Raw genomic sequence first — 19,216 nt, forward strand, 5'->3', positions numbered from 1 at the left:
ATGGAAAGTTTGGAGTTCACTTCTGCTTCTGATGAGCTAGGCTGCTGCAAATTCACAATCACTTTGTAAAAATCATTCCACTTGACTTCCTGTACTGCACATTTTGCCTTGTCATGGAACAGATTGTGTGTATGTTGTCTTTCTGTTAAGACCATCTGACCTTGGAAATGAGATGAAAACACACTAGACCAAGTGAGAAACTATTTAATACACAATTTCCTTTCTACTGGTGCTTTGAAAATTTTAATGAAAAAATAAATATTTAAGATGGAAAAGTATGGTTAACAAATGCTTCAACAGCTGTTTTTAGATGAGACTTTACCCTGGTGATGAAATTAAGGAAGTGATCTTAAAATTGGAGGATACTGTATCACCTGGCCAAGTCACTAGTCTAAAACACTTTGAGGGAGTTGGAATACAGGTGGAAGCAGGTATTATAACTAGATCTGGAATGTGAGCTTAATATCCCAAACTCACAAAGTGAAAACTACACAAAAACATTGAACTTTCTGTCTGTTCTCCCAATTTCCAGTCATCTTTGGCCAATATCATTTTTATAATTCCGGTGACTTTGGAGATGAATATCCCAATCCTGCAAAGTGAGAAAAATTAAGGAGAGGCTATTTGCATGAGACTTCCCATTGAAGTTCTACTCAAGGTCACAGGCAAGGTCTCAGAGGAAGTATAGATATACTGAAAATGGTATCTGGCTTCGTTCACACTATTCTCGGTCATTTGGTATTCTAAGGTCAGCAGAGCCCTCTAGTCCCATGAGCTGGTCACTTAGGTGTCTCTGATTCAATTATACTAAGGAGAAATGGCATAGCAGGTCTCTAGAATGGTCTGGGAAACTGAGTCTTAGGATAAGAGCCAGAGACTAGAATGCAGTATTGGATGAGCCCTTAATAAAGATCATTTGGTCTTGGAGGGGGGGATGTGGGGGTTCAGAAAAAATAGGAAGTGTTAACCAGCCTCAGTTATTGTTTTCATAAAAAAAGAATGTTGAATTGTTTGAAAGGGATACATGATGTGTTTTCTACTTTATCAAATAGAATACTATCCCGGAAGAAGTAGGTGCTGCTGTTTAACCTCAAAAATGTTACTGTTTGAGCTTATCCCAGACAACGTTCTAATCTGACATCCAGAAATTAGGGAGCTTTATCCTCAGCTTTTACGAGCTACATATCTCTCAAAGGCTGTGGGTTGTATGCTATATCTTTCATTTGATAAATGATGACAGTTAGGTTGTAACAGTAAGGGACTTGATCAAGGTCACAGAGTTTGGCAGCTAACGTATAGCACCCATAAGATGTACTTATTAAGCCACCGGACAACTTGTTCTTCAAGAAAACCAAGACTCCAAGGTTAAGCCAAGGTCATTTTACTGTAGCACAGAAGTGATTAGTGGCAATGGTAAGAACAGGGTCCCCTTGTGACAAAACCTACTTGCTATTTTTTATCATATATCTCCAACTGGGGTCTACGGTTAGACCTAACAAGGTCGTCATGCCCCCTGAAATGTGAAATTGTGTGAAAGTATTTTTTCCCCTGGGAATTGGTTCCATAAATTTCATCAAATTTTCAATGGAGCCTGTGACAACAACCCCTGCCCTCCAACATACACTACTGTCCCCAAGCCCCAGTTCAAAAAAAAAAAAAAGGAGATAAGCTCAGAGTGACTTGGCTTATTTGGAAGGATTACTTAGCATCTGGCCAGGTATGTGCAGTTCTTTACATGTGGCCACAACTGAGTTGATCTGAAGTCATAAGAGCTGCTGAGGGAAAAGGAGGCCAGTCTAGTGCAACAACCCTTCTCATCCTGGAATGGTGTCGTCCTTGTGAAACTCAGTTGAAATGGACATCTCAGGAAGCTCCAAGGGGAAAGAGATAAATGGGACTCCATCAAACTTAAAACAAAACAAAACAAAAACAAAACTACTGTGTTTTAAAGGATACTACCAAGAATGTGAAAAAGGCAATTGGCAGAACCAGAGAAAAGAGTTGCAAATCCTATGTACGATAATGGTCTAGCGTCCACAATACATAAAGAACTCTAGCAACTAAACAATAAAAAGAATTTAATTTTTTAAATGGGCAAAGGATTTGAACAGATATTTCTTCAAAGGAGATACACAAGCGGTCAGTAGGCACATAAAAGTATGACCAACATCACTGCAAATCAAAACCACAGTGAGATACCACTGCACACACACTAGGATGGCTATAATAAGACAGACCACATGACCCAGGAATCTCAATTCTAGGTAGATATTCAAGACCATTGAAATCATAGGTCCACATGAAAACTTGTACATTGAATGTTCATGGCAGTGTTGTAGTAGCTAAAAAGCAGAAACAACTCAAAAGCCTATCAACTGATGAATTGGTAGATATAATGTGGCATAACCAAGTAATAAAACATTATTCAGTATAAAAAGGAACAAAGTGCTGATGCCTGCAACAACATGAGTCTTGAAAACACAATGTCCTACGAAAGAAACCGGTCACAAAAGGCCACATGAGATTCCATTTATATGAAATGCTCAGAATAGGCAAGTCTTAGAGACACAAAGTAGAGTGGTGGTTACCCAGGGCTGGGGAGGGAGGGTTGGGCAACTATTATTAATAAGTCAGGTGTCTTTTTGGGTGAAGGAAGAGTCCTAAAACTGATAGTTGTTATGGTTGCATAGCTTTGTGAATATACTAAAAACTATTGAATTGTATACTTTAAAAGGCTGAAATTTATGGCATGTGAATTACATCTCAATTTTCAGAAAAGGAGCTCAAGGGGAGAAAAATTCATGAGGGACAGAATTTTGGAAAGTTTGAACTCAAAGGGATCTGAATGAACATGAGAAATCACCAAAAGCAGGGTTTTTCAAGTGGGATCCGTGAAGCCTAAGAGAATTCAGGTGGGCAGCAAAGAAATGCAGAGGTGGAAAGGAAGCCGGTAGTTTGAGCACGAGGACCCTATTCTTTGACCCCCTGCCCTCTGCTTTATCCAGAGCAGCCCTAATCTTATTTGTTTCACATGCTGGCCTTTTTGGTAAGGTTTGAAGAACCAATTCTGCAGCTCAAAATAGCCTGAAATAAATCAGAATAGGGCCATCATTTTACAGATGAGAAAACTGAAGTTCAGACAGGCTGAGTGACTTAACGAGCCTAACCCAAGCCTTCCTCAGGAGGCTGTCCTTCACGTGTGACCCCTAATCCTAACTCCTTCTTGGATCCAAGCCTCCAGACCAACGACTCTCAAACTGTGGTCTTCAGACCAGCCAGCAGCATCAGCATCACTGGGGAATTGGTTAGAAATGCAAATTCTTGGGTCACACTCCAGACCTATTGGAAACTCTTGGGGTGAGACCCAACCATCTGGGTTTTAAGAAGCTCTCTCAATGAGTCTGATGCCCACTGAAATTTTGAGAACCACTGCATTTGCCCCCAGTGCCTAGAACATAACCCCCGAAGAAATGTCCCTCAAAAGGAAGTCAGTTGGGAGCAAAAGTTAACAGGGGTGGCTAAGGAAGCTGATTTGTGGGGAAAGAAGGTTGGAGATGATTTTGCCAGGAAGAGAATATCACCAACCCACGTTTAAAAATGGAAGGTGCCGAAAGAGAAAATAAATAACGAATAAGGAGCAAATATAATTTAGTAAGAATTCTGAGCATGTAAGGCTGGTATCGAAAGATCTGATTTAGGAGCAATTTATGCCAATTGGCAACAACATGAGAGTTGCCAGAAATGTTTCTGAATTAATTCTAAATTGGTATATGAATATCTAGCTGGCTTGAGGCCATCGGAGAAAAATGATCATGATAGTCTTTAATCAAGCCCAAGTAGCTGCTTCTTTCTCCTTTACATTTTAAATACCACTTTGGAATTGGAAACTTAGCAAGGACTAACCTTTTGGTCACAATCAGCTCAATCTAAGGAAACTGGAAAGTCTGTCATTTCTTAAAAATTGAGAACCTGCTGGCTGGGGTTGGGGTAGCAGGGTGAAATAACATTATATATCCTGGAAGTTGCTTGATGCAAGGAAGCGAGCTCTCCTGCTGACCAGATGTTCCAAGTGATAAAATGCACTTCAAATGTGAAAATGACTTACACTCTGGCAAACAGATCTATTGGAGATACCAGCTTAATAAATAAGGTCATCCCACATCACGTGACTTAAAGGAACTTTACGGCCACTCCAACTCCAGCCAAGAATCACTTCCAAGTGACTGGCATTCTTATTAGCACGTGCCTTAGAAATTGACTTAACAAACAGATACCACACATTCATCTGTAGCTTAATCCGCAAATGTTAGAGAATATTTCTGAAACTAGCACACTGGTATAGATGGAAGGAATTTGTGAAGTTTTCTTTTACATGATCAATGGAGGGGGGAAAATGTGTATTTTTTTTTTTTTTTTTTTTTTTACCTCTTGGCCCATTTCCATGCTGCAAAGTTTTGTTGATTGAGCTTTGGCATCAACCATAACATTAAACATGGTGCATATTGACTGTGGGACTCGAAAATCTGTTGATCGACTGGTTTTTTGCAGCTTAACTTCAAATGCAATCCTGGTTCTATTAAAACAAAGTAGGAAAAGACCAATTCAGCATTCGTGGCGGCAGGTGGAGGAGACATTTTCTGAGAGGTCAGTGAAAAAGAAAATTGAAGGCTGTAATCAGTTTCAATCGACAATGACTTCACATGTGTTCTTTTAAAAATGACTTTCCCAACTAAGGAAGGCCTATTCACGGAGACAGCCACGTAAACCCTTCCTTTCTCGGCAGAACACGGAACACCTGTAGCTCAGGGTATTTCTGTCTATAGTTTACATGCTATGGAGAACCCTAATTGCAGGAGAATGAATGAATGAACAAAAACCCAATTATAGCATTATAGCATATGTAACTTCTCTCACATTGGCAACTGCCTACCTTGAATCACTTCATTAAAAAAACAAAAAACAAAAAAGCAGCTTCTAATCTTCAAAATCTCATGGTGGGGGAAAAATCTTAAATGACATTTGGTGTTTTTTTTTTCTTTTGGTTTTGAAAGAGACTGAAGTAAAAAAAAATCCAATTATTATATGGCTTTAAGGACTAAAAAAATAAGATAGGTAACTTTGGGGAGGAAAGTTCAATTAGAAGGAGTGATATCAGGGGACTTCCAGTATATTTGTTTGCAATGTCTATTATTCTGCAGTATGAGTATATATTTTTTACAAGTGAAAATGGCATAATATACTTACCAATTCAATAATTGTGTAATGGTAAAAGCTTAGAGTGACATAATTTTGACATAGGTCAAATTCTGATCCCAGCAATGTGCTTACTGCTCCCAGGAAAAACCTAGTCTGCCGTGGCCAGCTGGTAATACAGGTGTGAGATTTAATCCTTGGTATCAGCATTGTAAAGGGGACCAGTTATATTGTAAAAGGTTTTAGAGAAGTGGGTCACATCATCACACGTCTTGAAAGAAAAGCGCCTGGCTAGTAAGTGGTTTTATTAAAGCTCCTTTCGTCCAATGTGTCTTTTCAGTATTGTTCACGGTCAGGTTCTGGAGATCATGCAGCCACCAGGAAAGCATTGCTTTAGGAGGTATTTGTAGCAGTTTTCTAACAGTGCATAGGAGGACCACACAGCTAGTTAGCTCGGGAAAGGATGCCAGCTTGCTAACACACCCTGAGTGCATGCAGGGAAGCCAAGTATAATTTCTAAGGTTGGAAGCCTAGTTCTTAAGAAAAAAAACTTAAAAAAAAAAAAACCTTAAAACACTCCTATATATTATATGATCATGTTAAAGATAAATGTATCTTGGCTCCTAAAGGCTCGGTGCACTGAAGTAGCTTTCTAATCATGATGATCATTTTAAGCTACGCTGAAAATACATCCTTTTCTGGTTTTGTGAAAAGGATGTCTGATGGGGACTGAGCTGGACAGGTCCCTGTGCTGATCTGAGGCCTGCATGCCAGTTCCGGCCCAATTTGAGAAGGGGAAGTGCTAAATCGCTCCCTTACAAGGAAGTCACCGGCTTCTGTTTCCACAGGAGAACTGTGCACGGCCCTGGGAGGGTGGGGCTGTGCAAAGGGGGAAGCCAGAGGCAAAGTTAATGTGACTTACGGGGCTCCATAGAGCAACGTGCCAGGGACGGTGCAGTCACTGAATCTATGTGATTCTCCTTGAGGGCAGGGTTAGGGGGCAATGTGTTGGTGAAATACGGTATCTGATATAGACTACACTGCAGGCTCTGTCACGCCCATCGAATGAATGATTTAAACTTCTTAGAAACTTGGACATGAAGAGCGCCTGATTGAAACTTTTGGATGTCGCATATTTGCATCTATGAAATCATGTCCTTATGTTGATGTCCTTCTAAAACGAGGGCCATCGATTCTGTCCCAAAGAGGAAAGAAAGCCAAAGATCTAGGCTCTACTCATGTAGATTCTATGTCTTCAAATATCCAAGGACTTTTTCGTATTTTACCCTCTGCATCTGGAGGTTGGGGGGTGATATTTGCACTTACATTTGCAGTTGTCTGCTTTTGTCTGGGGCCTTAATTGGAAGGGACATCCAGAAATTTAAGCATCCATCGCCAATGTGCAGGTGCAGTTGACTAACTTTTGTTAACGAAAGGTTACTTCACAGCTATGTACCAAACATGATGCTGGGACCCGGAGGGCCAGGAGCTCAGAGAGAATCAGATAGACTCCCTGCCTGTGAGTGCTCCACACTCCTTGGGGTGGCTGTTTCCCAGAGATTTGCAGTAAGGGTTAAGATGGAGTCACTGTCCATCTTTCACATCCACATGTCTTCCTGTGGTCTCCCTACCCTACTCCAAAGACTGGCTTCTCAGAAGGGCGCGCACATCTTTCTGTACAATCGTGTGCACAGACCGGACGTGGGTAAGTGTTCATTCTAATGTGCCGTAGCCCTGAGTACAGATCAGGAGAGAATTTTTCACCACAGGGGAACTGCCCCACAAGAAGGTTTTGGCGGAATGCTTTGGCCACACGAAAGGAGTTGCTCTTCCTAAAACCGATAGAGGCCATGTAGGAAATGGCAGAATTTGAAATTCTCAGGAAACATTTTGACCTTGGGTTTGAACAGTAGGTCTGCCTTTGGTTCTAAGAGTGCAAAGACAAGAATAAAACACAAAATATGGGGTCTCCAGGACTGTACGCTTCCAGAAGTGCCATCAAACACCTGCCCAGACTCCCCACAGCATGTGGCTCCTTTTCTCATTCTTGCTGAGATGCTCACGTGCCTAGGACCGTGCTGTTCTTTTGCCCTTGTGGTTCCCAGTTTTGATGCTATTACTTCTCTTTTCTTCCTCTAAGATATAAAACTCAGATCACTCCCAGACAAACCCAGCCCCCGTCACCCACAACTGATCCATCAGCCAAACGACACAACATCTGGGGATCTGGAGTGGCCTAGGCTGCTTGTGGTCTCTCCTTTTTGTTTTGAATAGAGGAAGAATAATGGAACAATTATGAACTGGAAAAGGAACTTGGATGTGTGTCTGGGGACAGACAGGGTGATGATAACGATGTTAAACCAGAGGAATTTCATCTCTGTGTCTGATACACAGATATAGATACTCCAGGAGGGACGGGCTGTGGTGTCTTATTCTTTGATGGTATGCCAAGAATGTAGCACGGTGCCTGGCAGATAGGAGGAGCTAAACAATTTTTGCTGAATGGATGCATATTGTTCTCGTTTTCTTCTCTTCACTTTCTCAGAACATTCTACCTGGGAGCTTTAAGTGCCGCATGCTCACCTCAATCCTATATGCTGCAGCGACAAAACAGGCAATTTGTAGGAAATCAAAATGGCCCCTGATGGATATCTAGTTAGATTTGGGGCAGGACAACTAAGAGTTGGCACACAGGAAGTGCTCAGTTCGTGTATATAGACCGAATGATGTCGCTGAGGTCTTGCTCACGTTTCTTAAAAGGCATTCGATTCCCACTACCTGAACTGGATATGGCGGCTCCAGAATGACGTGTACTTCTCTTTATTTCATCTAGTTGTCCCCTCCCACATACACTTGTACCTTTAACAAATATTTATTAAGTAAATACTTTGTGTCAGATGCCGCTAGATACCAGGGATACAGAGCAGAATAAGAACACACATGCATCCTTCCCTCAGGGAGCTAAGTGAAGAAACTGGCTGCCATATTGTGTTGGGTTTGGGACAGATGTGGGGTGGGTGAACAGGAGCTAGACTTGGGTGGCCACCACTCTGGCTGACTTTGACAAGCAATCGCCTTCTCCCCTCAAAAATCCAAATTGCGGCCAATCGAATGAGTGGCCGCCTACCATTCCCTGAGTCAGAGGATAGTGGAGAGGGCATGCAGAGCCTGTCCAGCCACTAGACTTACCTTTTGACACAAGATTCAATCATGTCACTTGCCATCAGCTTCAGCCGTTGTTCTAGGTGCTTTCCAAACTCTTCTTCGGGCCAGTGCAAGTCCCGAATGAAGGTCTGAAGGGCATCAAGTTTCCAGAACAGATCTTCTGAAGTGCCTGATCCATTACTGGCAGGATAAAAATTAGAAAACAACAGTCACCCACTGGCCTTGGGTTCTGGAAAAGCTGACACAAAGACGACTAGGCGCTAGAAGGCTTAAGGCAAACAGTGGCTTCAACATACAAAACGACGCATGTTGGCGGTGGAGGTGGGGGCAATCTCCACCGGCAGATTTTGAGTTTTACCATACATGACTTAGTCTGCTTTGTTCGGCCAATCATTCCAGACCAGTGAGAAGTCTGAGGAAAGGTGTTGCCCCACCATGACCAGGAGAACGGTGTATGGTAAAAATCAGCCTTCTTTTAATAACCACATTAACACATGTGATGATTTAGATGAAGGCCACGAACCAGAGGGAGAAGTAAGTCTCAACAGATAATAACTACATGGCAACATGCAGTTATTAAAATTCAGGGTTTCATGCATTTCCCCAGCTCCCCTCCAGAGCGGAGGTCTCTTGGAGATTGCACAAGACTTTCAGTTTTAAAAGGACAGTGCTAACAAAGTGGTGAGCGAGGACCTGCTTTCTCTTTTGAAGAGCTGGAAAGAAACTGGGGTGACTCAAATCAAGACGAGTACACCTGGATACCTTGAGTCCAAGATTCTTGTTCAGTTTGGTTATTATTCCAATTATCATCGACCAGCCTGTTGCATAGACAGCCCCAGGATGAGGTGAGGTGTTGTGGGGGGAGGGGGCGATGAGCGGACACGGGATATTGGCAAAGCTTTAGGGCTCAAGACCTGAGCTCTTTTACCGTTGCACCACCTTACCCAGTCTCCTGTACAGATGGAGAAATTGGTCTTGATTCCTTTCTGTACAATGACGTGTAAGAAACTTTTACCTGGGGCATCCACGGAAAGCCTGTGTATGGGAAATGCTCCGCCTCTCACCCTCTTGCCCTTCTCTGGCTGGCTTTCTCTTTGGTAACAGTCCCGTTTGGAGCTCTGAGGGGTGGCCACCCACCCCCCCTTCCTCGCATACCACTAATGCTAACACGGTAATTTATAAAATGTCCAACACACCATGCATTACCACTTGTTCTGACATCGTCTATAGAAACAGATGAGAGTGGGTGTTTCTATTGTGACAGATGCCAGCTGCATTGAATTAATGCTTCAGAGAGAAATATAGCTAGTGCATAAACGCATACACAGCTACTGTGGGGTGGGGAGGGGGCAAACTCCCAACATGCCAAGAGGGAGCCTACGGCCTGGACCAACAGGGTAATGTTTCCAAGGACAGACCAGTCTGAGGTCAGTATGTAGATGTATCTGACATGAAGGAGCAGGTAACATGGAAACACGTCCTTAAAATGAAAGGTGGCAAAGGAGGAAACCGGAATTATGAAAAGATATAGAATCAGGCATTTCCTGGTGAGCGATTGAGGATCTACGCCTTCTACTCAGATACTGCCGTAAGCACTGTTCAAAAGTGGGGGAATGCATTGTTTCTCCGTGAAAGTTCAGCCTTCCCCCTGCCCCATCCTATGCTTGGGAAAAAGAAACCCCAACTTGGTCTAGTCTAAACCCCGTTTTGGAACTGCATGGTTGTATGTTTTAAATCATTAAGTACATATGAATGCAATAATTGGTATTTATTACAACAACATTTTGACACCCATCTGGTTTCAGAGTTTCAAAAAATTCTTCTGGGTTTTTTTTTTCTTTGAAGAGCTTATTATTAAGTTTTGACATGAGGAAAAGAATATTTTCTTTTTATTTTTAAGATAAACTGTTAATGTTAAGGCAATAGCACCAAGATTATTTTGATTGCTGAGCAGTTACCAAAATGTGTTCCCACTCATGCCTTAATTAATTGAATGGAGACCATTATCTGCTTTATTACAATGTCTTGATTCATATCTTTTCAGAAACAATGCCACGGAGCATGCACAAAAGAAGGTAAGAAAAGCTTTCAGATATTTATGTTTTAATTTTTAACAGATACTACCTAATCTAACTTTTGATAGAGTCATCTTAGCATGAATATGATTTACTTTTTGTAGAAGATTTTTTTTTTCAGGTATAAATTTTTGGAGGTCTTAGTTCATCGTTAAAAGAGAATCAGACACATTGACCATATGATTGCATTGTGAACTTGTGAACGAACATAGGTTTTTAAAAATGTTAGGCAACTCTGAAGCAGCCAAGTAGAGCGGTCATTGAACATCCAGTTTCTACCTGGATTATTGCAAAAATAAAAATGCTGAGGGCCATCTTGATAAATGTGATTTCGACATTTCAAAACATCACTGCCAGTTTCAGATCATTTTTTATTCCTTTGATACTAACACTTCCCTTTGAAAATGTGCCAATTTATTCTTTCAAGAAAAAGCTTATCTGGCCTATAATTAGCTGTGGTCTAAGAAAAGGATCAAAGGACGGTATAGAATCACTAAACTCTATTTCACTTATTAAATCATGCACATGGTTTTAATTTCTCTGAGATAGAATTTAGGGGTGTTGGATCTTCTTCCTGCAAAGGGAAAAAAAAGAGAGCCACTTGCCAAGCTAGAAGTGGCTGCATAACCTTGACCCTCTGAGCTGCTGCCTTTAAAGGGGTGGCTAGGCCTCCAAAAAAAAAAAAAGACAAAAACAAAAACAACAACAACAAACCCCATGCATTCCTGGCATTTGTATGGATGAATGTAAAGAATGGTCCTATCCTCAGACCACAGATGATACAGCTACCAAAAAATTTAATTATCTGTTTTTCGACTCTTGCATTCTCAAATTTAGATAGCTTCTTGCTACCTAGATCCCAATGCTCCATATTGTATTTTGACCTTGGAAAGTATCTTTACATAACATATACATTACTAAGGCTTGATCCATTCAGAAGTTTTCATTTAGCCCTGAACATACTGTTACTATATCCTGCCATTTGCTGACACCCGAAATATGCTTTTTGGTTTAAACAGACTCTAGGAATTTTTTATTTAAAGAAAACCCCAGCTTTTAGGTAAGTGTGCTTCCCTCTTAGATTTGGATCAGGCCAGAGAGGACTGGCCAGCCCATCAGAGAGGTTTCTTGGACTATTTTTGAACGGATAACTCCCAAAGTCACGGCACTCTAATTTAAAAAAGAAAAACAACAACAACAACAACAACAAAAAACATGGGCAGAATCTTTTTGCAAAAGAATTCAGGAAGTTAAACGTAGCCCTCAAGCGTTCAGTGGGCGTAAGACAAATTGTTAGTGCTGTATATATAGCAAACGTCTTACAAACACGCTGTGTGCCAGAAATAAACAATATTGTCTCCGTATGATCAGCAAAATATGTCTAATTATCCATCTCCATCTCTGTTATATAGGATGTATAGAAATAAACAATACATATCCATGCCAAGATCACTTAAATTTAAATTAGATCTAATGTGAACTGAATACACACTCAGCATCATATATAGCAGCCATCCATGACGGTGCCGAAAAAGTAGGCATTTGTGGGATGCCTAGAGGGATGTTAACTGGTAGATTTGGTACTTTGGGAAGGTTCACATTGGGTAGGTTCACATTGGGTAGGTTACTGGTTAAACTCCTGTGGAAGAAACAGACAGAAAGAAAAAAATACCATCACAGTGACAATGCAGATGCGGCAGAAGCACATGACAGTTGTAAATAAATTGGCCAAGTTCACAGCAAGACAACAGGGGAAACGCAGGCCACACACTTCAGAAGACAGCTCACGGATGGGGCGTTGTGGTACAGCTCAGTAGTCAGAGAGAAATGACAAAAGTTAATGGGAAAAAGTAACTACAGAGTGACTTAAAAGTGTGAAAGCTCACAGACACCTATACACAATGATCACATTATAGAAATGCCTTTGTGAGGGGGCTCTGGTTCCCAAATGCACTGCCGTGAGAGTCCAGAACTTGTCTGATACTAAAAACATGAAGTGCATGGAATACTTGGCATTGGTGGGGTGGGGGCTGCCGGGGAAGTGACTGAGACCGATACAAATGGTGGCGTACTTTCCTTTTCTTACTTTTATTCGTAAATTATTTTTGAGGGAGGCACATTTCTCAAGTCAGATATTAGATCCAAGGCAGAATGGGAAATTGACCCACTTGAATGCATACTTCCCAACTGTTACTTCTGAAGACAGGTATATGTGACATGGGGTGTCCTAGTTGAAAGCAAAGATGAAGGGATTGTACCAAGAAGAAGGATTAGCTTTGAGTCACTGTACAAAACACTTAAAGAAACTTGCTCTCCCAAACTAAGTCCAATTAAAATGGAGAAATGTTTACACACCTAAAAAGACACCTAGGAAAAGAAAGTTCACCTCTAGTTCTAAATTCTTGGACCATAAGTAGATTTGAAACGTGGCCTCATGGGGCACCTGGGTGGCTCAGTTGGTTGAGCGTCTGACTCTTGATTCAGCTCAGGTCACGATCCCAAGGTCATGGGATTGAGCCCCACAGCGTGCTCCATGCTGAGCATGAAGCTGCTTGAGATTCTCTCTCTCTGCCCCTCTCCCCCACTCACTTTCTGTCTCTCTAAAACTAAAAAGAAAAATGTGGCCTCGTGTTAGAGCGGTCACACTTGGAAGTGAGATAAAAACTGGAAGAAAGAATGCAGGGGTTTGGGGGGCACTGGGGATGTTCTGTTTCTTTGTGTGATTATTAGGGGCATGTTCAGTGTGTGAAAGTTCACCGAGCAGCGTGTTTTTCTGCAAACTGTTAAAATTAATGGAGAGTTAAAAACGTGACCTTGCATCAGCTTCTTGTTTTTTGAACGGAGATTGATCAACTGACATGATGAAGGAGAGACGGATGACCTTACGAATAAAGAGAGAAAATAAAACAAAACAAAATCCCCAACTCAAGTCAACCGTATCTCTGTGGAGGGACTGTGGCATTTACTGCTCTTCGAGCTGGCACCGTGTGCCTCTGTAGTGGCATTTTAAGGGTGTTCCATCCAGCCAAAGTCACTGGCACGGTAGAGCCCAGCCTAACTCTGCATCTGAGAGGAGCCTTCCTGTTTAAGTGGAGTTGACAGAACTTTGGCAGAGGAGTTGAGGGTTTCTTTTTGGATCTTGCAGAAGAGCAAGTTTTGCCAAAGCAGATCTGCCCTGGGCAAGCTGTGTTTGACTAACAGAACCCTTGCAAGGACTGGGGCTGCCTGGGGGCAAGCCTCCTGATAAGTCAGAAGTCCTGGGCCCCACAGAGAGTCAGGACATCTGCCTCCCTCTAGAAACAAGTTACTCTTTCACAATGGCAATCCCGATGGAAAAACCTAGAATGCAAAATATCAACCTAGCGTTCTTTTCCTTAAGGGAAACAGGTTTGTCTCACAGGTTCGTCCTCTGCACTTCACGTTTTGGGAAAGTAAACTCGCTTCTTTACTTGGCATGAAAGGGTGCTCTTCTAGGAATGGTCAAGAGAAGAGTAGCTAAATATGACTATTAGGTAGAAGGAACAGTGGAACTTCTTCCTCGATGCTTCTCTGTTTAACAGGAGAATCTGCCTCTGAAGTCAGTCCCTGGTGGCTCTCAGACTTAAACACTGCCATGTAACAAAACCGTTGGCGATTTCCATTAAGACATGTGTAAGCCTACATAAGCAAATGTGATCATTAGATGATACACACACTGAATAATGATCAAGGAATTAGGAGATCTTTAGAGATGGCAGCCTGGCAAGTTAAAATGTCAATTCTAAGCAAATTAAAAGTAGCTAGAAATGAATAACATACAGATGTATGCAAAAGCAACTTAATTTAAACATATTAGCGGATGGTGGGTACACAAATTAGAAATGAGCTTTGTTTTGCATATGCAAATTTGAAAAAAATACTTATATTAATCAAAGCATATTGTATTTGTAAAATATGACATTTTGGCTGGACTACTGCACTGGACTCGTAGAAACATTTCCTTCATGTGACATACTAGAATGCTCTACTTTTAAAAGACTGAAACATGCTTGATATTTCTGCATTCAGCAAAATAATATAGTGTCGTATTAATGTTACTAATATTTCACTTGGATATTAATAACTTGTATTAATAGTCAAAGAGGCAATTCCAAGCATAATATACATGAGAAAAGGGAGAATTTTCTAGTAGCACTCAGGTCAGATCAGGCTCCAGGAGCCACTGATGAGGATAACAAATTGCCCTTTAGTAACTACCTAAAAACAAGTCCATCACAGGCCTCTCTGTGAGAATCATAATGGGACATCTCTGGATACTATAAGAGGTGTGAATTGTAATCACAACTGATATATGTCAAAAATCAGACTCATTCTGGGGCATCTGTCTGGCTCAGTTGGATGAGTGTGCAACTCTTGATCTCAGGGTCATGGGTTTGAGCCCTGTGTTGGGTGCATTTACTAAAAAATAACCTTGAAAAAACTAGACTCATTCATTTTAGGGACTCTGCTAAAAAAAAAAAAAAGGGTAGCTCCCATTCAGGTCAAAGGGACTGTCCCTGGATCACTGGATTAAAAAAATATCATCTGCTCTCTCTCTTTCACATGGATAAATGTCACAAATGTGCATGCCTCATTTCTATGGATGAACAACCAGAGGTAGAGACATCTCTTACTTCTGGAATAAATTCTAATCAAGACTGTGTCTCCATGCAGAGAGGATATGGTTGGGTCTTCTCTCAAAGACTTCTGGATGGGGTTAGACTTGAGATTCAGAATGCCTTCCACTTTATGAGCCATTTGTTGCATGAATCCACATAGTACATCTTGTCTTCTTTTGGTGCTCTGGACACTAAAGCCTTTCTCCATGATTATCCTTAGGTCTAATCCCTGGCTTGGGGTGTGGGCACTCTTTGATACCTTCCTATAGTTTAGAATGATGTTTCCCAACCTTTTATTCATTATCACCACCAGGCCCCCAACTGCCTTCCCTGTGAGAATTTCATACCACCAATGTACTGTGTATCTGTTTATGAACTGTATGTAGACCTGTGCTTTACACATATACATAACAAGAGTAAAAATTTTTTTGCCCCTCTTCCCTGCCAAGAACCAATTTTTACCAGTCTGGGAGCTATGAAGCCCCTGTTTGAAAAGTATGACCTAGAGAATAAAGTTCTAAACTTCATGGGATTTTTAGAACCTCCCAATCAACTTTCCAACCTCATAGCTTGCTTCCTTCCTAATCCATGCTGGCCAAAATCAAACATTCACCGTTTCCACTTCCCCCATATTTCTGCATTTGCTTATGCTCTTTCCCAGCACTTACCCCTCTGGAAATATTACTCTCCAAGCCATTCCCTTTGTGACTCCTCAGTTGAGATTTGTTCCCCTCTATTCCATGCTTTCATCACACTTTGTTAAGCTACTTCTACATTGGTAAATATTTAAAGTCATTTTTCTTGTGTGTATGTTGCTCAGACCCAGCTAAATTGAGATCCCAGACCAGGGGATTATATCTTTCTCTCTTTCTCATCCCCACAGTTTCTCTATTGTATCCTTGTAATTTCTAGGCTGTATAGTTCCTTAATAAATGTCAGTCAATAAATATTTATTGAGCACCTATTGTGTCCCAGGCTCTGTTCTAGGTGCTAGGGAGGCGCTGGTGACCAAATGTGGATATGGGGTGAATATGGAAAATCACATTTTCCAAAATGCTTGAAAAAGTCTTGGGTATTCAAAGTCTTTGTTTTACAAAGGAGGATAGTGAGGCTCAGGAAAGTCATCTGACTTGCCCAAGGTTCAGTCTCCTCTCAGTCTAGTACTTTTGTATTTCATCCCAGGTCACCTACATGTCGCTAAGGTGCCTTTGGTCTGACAGTTCATTAAGATATTGATATCTTTGACAATCTGGAAAATGAGGTTATTTAAAAAACACCTTTCATATATACATCTCAGGCAGAGAGAGGTAGAGTGCATTCTGAGAAATGAGAAACCCAGATTTTTCAGTGTGCATATGTCAAAAATAGTGTCTAGAGCAACCATTCAGAGCCCTTTTAACCTTAAATGGGTAACCATGAAGTGTGGATTCCCTGGAGGTGTTTAAGTGGAGATTGAGACATGATCTGTCAAGGAAAAGGTGGTGTGGAGTGGGTACATAGTAGTCCTGGGGAGCTTCGGATTACTTGCTTTCTAAGTTTGCTTCCATGCCAAAGGCCACAATGACTTGACTAACAAGGAGCCAACTCTGAAGAGCTGGTAGAAAGGCTGCCCAACGTCAGTGAGAGCCAAAAGCTCATATTCAGGGCTGCAGGGAGAGTTGGGGACAACCTTCCCAGCAATGGCCCTATGACCTTTCCTAATGGACACCCATGAGGGCGCTATGGGCTCTAGCTTGAGCCTATTCTTGACAGGCTGATGGCCTTCCGCTGTGGTTATAGAAATGGTACAACAACATTTTCCACAAATGCATTGAGATGCTGATCATGACGGTTATCTGGCTTAAGGGACACAGAGATGCAGCAACCCATTCTCCCTTGCAGAGATGGAAGGCCATCTTTCTAGAGAAAAGCGGCACTAGAACTTGGCCATGTTACTCTATCAAGTAGCTTCAGTTGTATCAAGCTCAAAGGATTATATTTCTGCTTTATTTTGCAGGTCTATATTTTGAAATAAGAAAATCTGAAGAAGAAAGAATACTTCTGTTTTTAGCAAACTCAATATATCGGTAGCATTTTCTTTTCAGAGTGCTGCTTTTCTTTAATAACTTGAATGCTAGTTTCTCTTGCAGTAAGCTTTACAATGCATTTCTCAGTCATTTTACTTATAATCAGGTGCCTGTAATCACAACTTTTGAAAAATGGAAGAACAGAGCTATTTGAATATAACAATTATTTGAGGGAAAGGCTGTGTGTATGTATTGTCTGTGTGTGTATGTGTGTGTATGTGTGTGTGTGTGTGTGCGTGCGTCTGTGTTTGTGTGTAATGGAGAAACGAACACGTGGTAAGATTAGAGAAGGTTGTACAAACTGAATCTATTTACCTAAGTCAGTTTCTTGTTCTTGAGTACGCATAATAATAATGATAATAATAATAATAAAACATTCCAAAAACAGCATTCTTTACTTGGGGAAAAAAATACGAAAAGGAAAATGAATCTCTGCTTCTTCACTAGTGGTCAGATAAGAGTTTGTACTTTCTCGGGGCGCCTGGGTGGCTCAGTCGGTTAAGCGGCCGACTTCGGCCCAGGTCATGATCTCGCGGTCCATGAGTTCGAGCCCCGCATCGGGCTCTGTGCTGACAGCTCAGAGCCTGGAGCCTGTTTCAGATTCTGTGTCTCCCTCTCTCTGACCCTCCCCCGTTCATGCTTTGTCTCTCTCTGTCTCAAAAATAAATAAACGTTAAAAAAAAAAAGAGTTTGTACTTTCTCTTCACGTGATAGGAAGTATAGAGAGACTCATTGTTAGCACATAAAAGGAAGTCCCAAGGTCTTTTTACCCTTCATTTTGTGCCGGCCATTTCTGCAAATCTGTCACAGCACCCACGTTCTGTTTACAAATCAGCTAATAAAATGTGTGTGGTTTCAAAGAATTGTAATTTCATGTATGTTTTAGTTGGCACTTCCAAATGTGTCCATATACTCCAAAAGGCATGTACTATTTACCACGAATTGAACAGACCACAATCACGGCCGCTAACCAAGAGCACAGTTTGACCCGCAAAAAGCTACTTGAGAAGAAAAAAAAAAAACATCTACATAAAACATTCCCAAGCTATTATTCACAACTATTCATGCTTCCCTAATGGTCAGATCTTTAAATTACTGATCCAAGAGTTCAAATTTTATTCTTTTAATCATTCAAAAGAAATCCCCAACAAAACCCTCCCTAACACGTCCATTTGTGAAAGTCATTTTGATTCTACCTTTATTTCTGACGTTATCGAGAATATTTAATGCTGTAAGAGGAATAACAGATATCTGCTTGAAGAATTTAACAGATTATAAAATGACGTCAATGACATTCTCCCAGAGCTTCATGACAATTCTCAGATACCGGGTAGGGACATTTTAAAAAGTCAGTTTTATAGAGGAGAAGTTCAGAGAGTTTCAAAGTCTTGCCTTCTGGCTGGTAAGTGGAGGGCAAGGCCCTAACCCCAGGGCCCTTGAAGAAATAGTGACGGATACCAATCATTTCCTCCCATGTTTGGTAGTAACAGCATCCACATTTAAACCCAAGTAAGTACAAGCTATTTCAAGACCATTATTTCAAGCTATTTTGAAAATGTGAATATTACTCATTTGAACCTTTCCCTTTTCTCAGCTGTTCTCCACAGCACAAGTGGCTTGAATATAATGAGCATTTACAAAAAAATACAGCCCCTCGTTCACGCTTGATCATTAAGGGACCCAGTTTAACTCTCCTGCGTTAGAAGTCAGCAGGGCCATATTAAGAGAAGGTTATAAACCTGAGAATAACAAGCCAAGATTTAGATTTCTTGGTACTTGCGAATGAAGAGCAACTACCTATTAACTTGCTTTCAGTAGGGTAAGTCAAGAAACTTCTCCTGTGGCTTAGACGTGGGGGAGGGGGGCGGGTGATGTGTGGCTGAGAAAGCTATTTTGCACTCATTTCTTTGTCAGTTAGAGTCATGCAGTGTAATATGAAGAGGAAGAATCTTAATCCAGAAAACTGTGTAGAGACAGGGCACAAGTCAAGTCCTTGAACTTGAGGGAAATGTTTTAGATATTTGTTCTGAAGTACCTGAAAGTGTGCTGTACCTACCCCCATGATGCTCTATACTGATTG

At 41.2% G+C, this 19,216-nt stretch overlaps 1 protein-coding gene across 15 annotated transcripts in view; it reads right to left on the reverse strand.

Annotated features, from left to right (window-relative positions):
* The window catches only part of CADPS (calcium dependent secretion activator), a 475,617-nt gene that overhangs the window by 74,644 nt on the left and 381,757 nt on the right, over window positions 1–19,216 (reverse strand). For 10 of the 15 annotated variants that reach the window (XM_042979336.1, XM_042979338.1, XM_042979339.1 and 7 more), the window contains 2 exons: window positions 8,383–8,538; window positions 4,426–4,573 (listed from right to left, as the gene is read on the reverse strand). In XM_042979336.1, coding sequence (XP_042835270.1) covers window positions 4,426–4,573; window positions 8,383–8,538 — 304 coding nt within the window. Of the gene's footprint in view, window positions 1–4,425; window positions 4,574–8,382; window positions 8,539–11,925; window positions 12,073–19,216 lie in introns of all 15 variants that reach the window. The other 5 variants (XM_042979332.1, XM_042979331.1, XM_042979333.1 and 2 more) reach the window with 2 other exon arrangements.

The sequence above is a fragment of the Panthera tigris genome, chromosome A2 (genome assembly GCF_018350195.1).
Source record: "Panthera tigris isolate Pti1 chromosome A2, P.tigris_Pti1_mat1.1, whole genome shotgun sequence".
Lineage (NCBI taxonomy): Eukaryota > Metazoa > Chordata > Mammalia > Carnivora > Felidae > Panthera > Panthera tigris.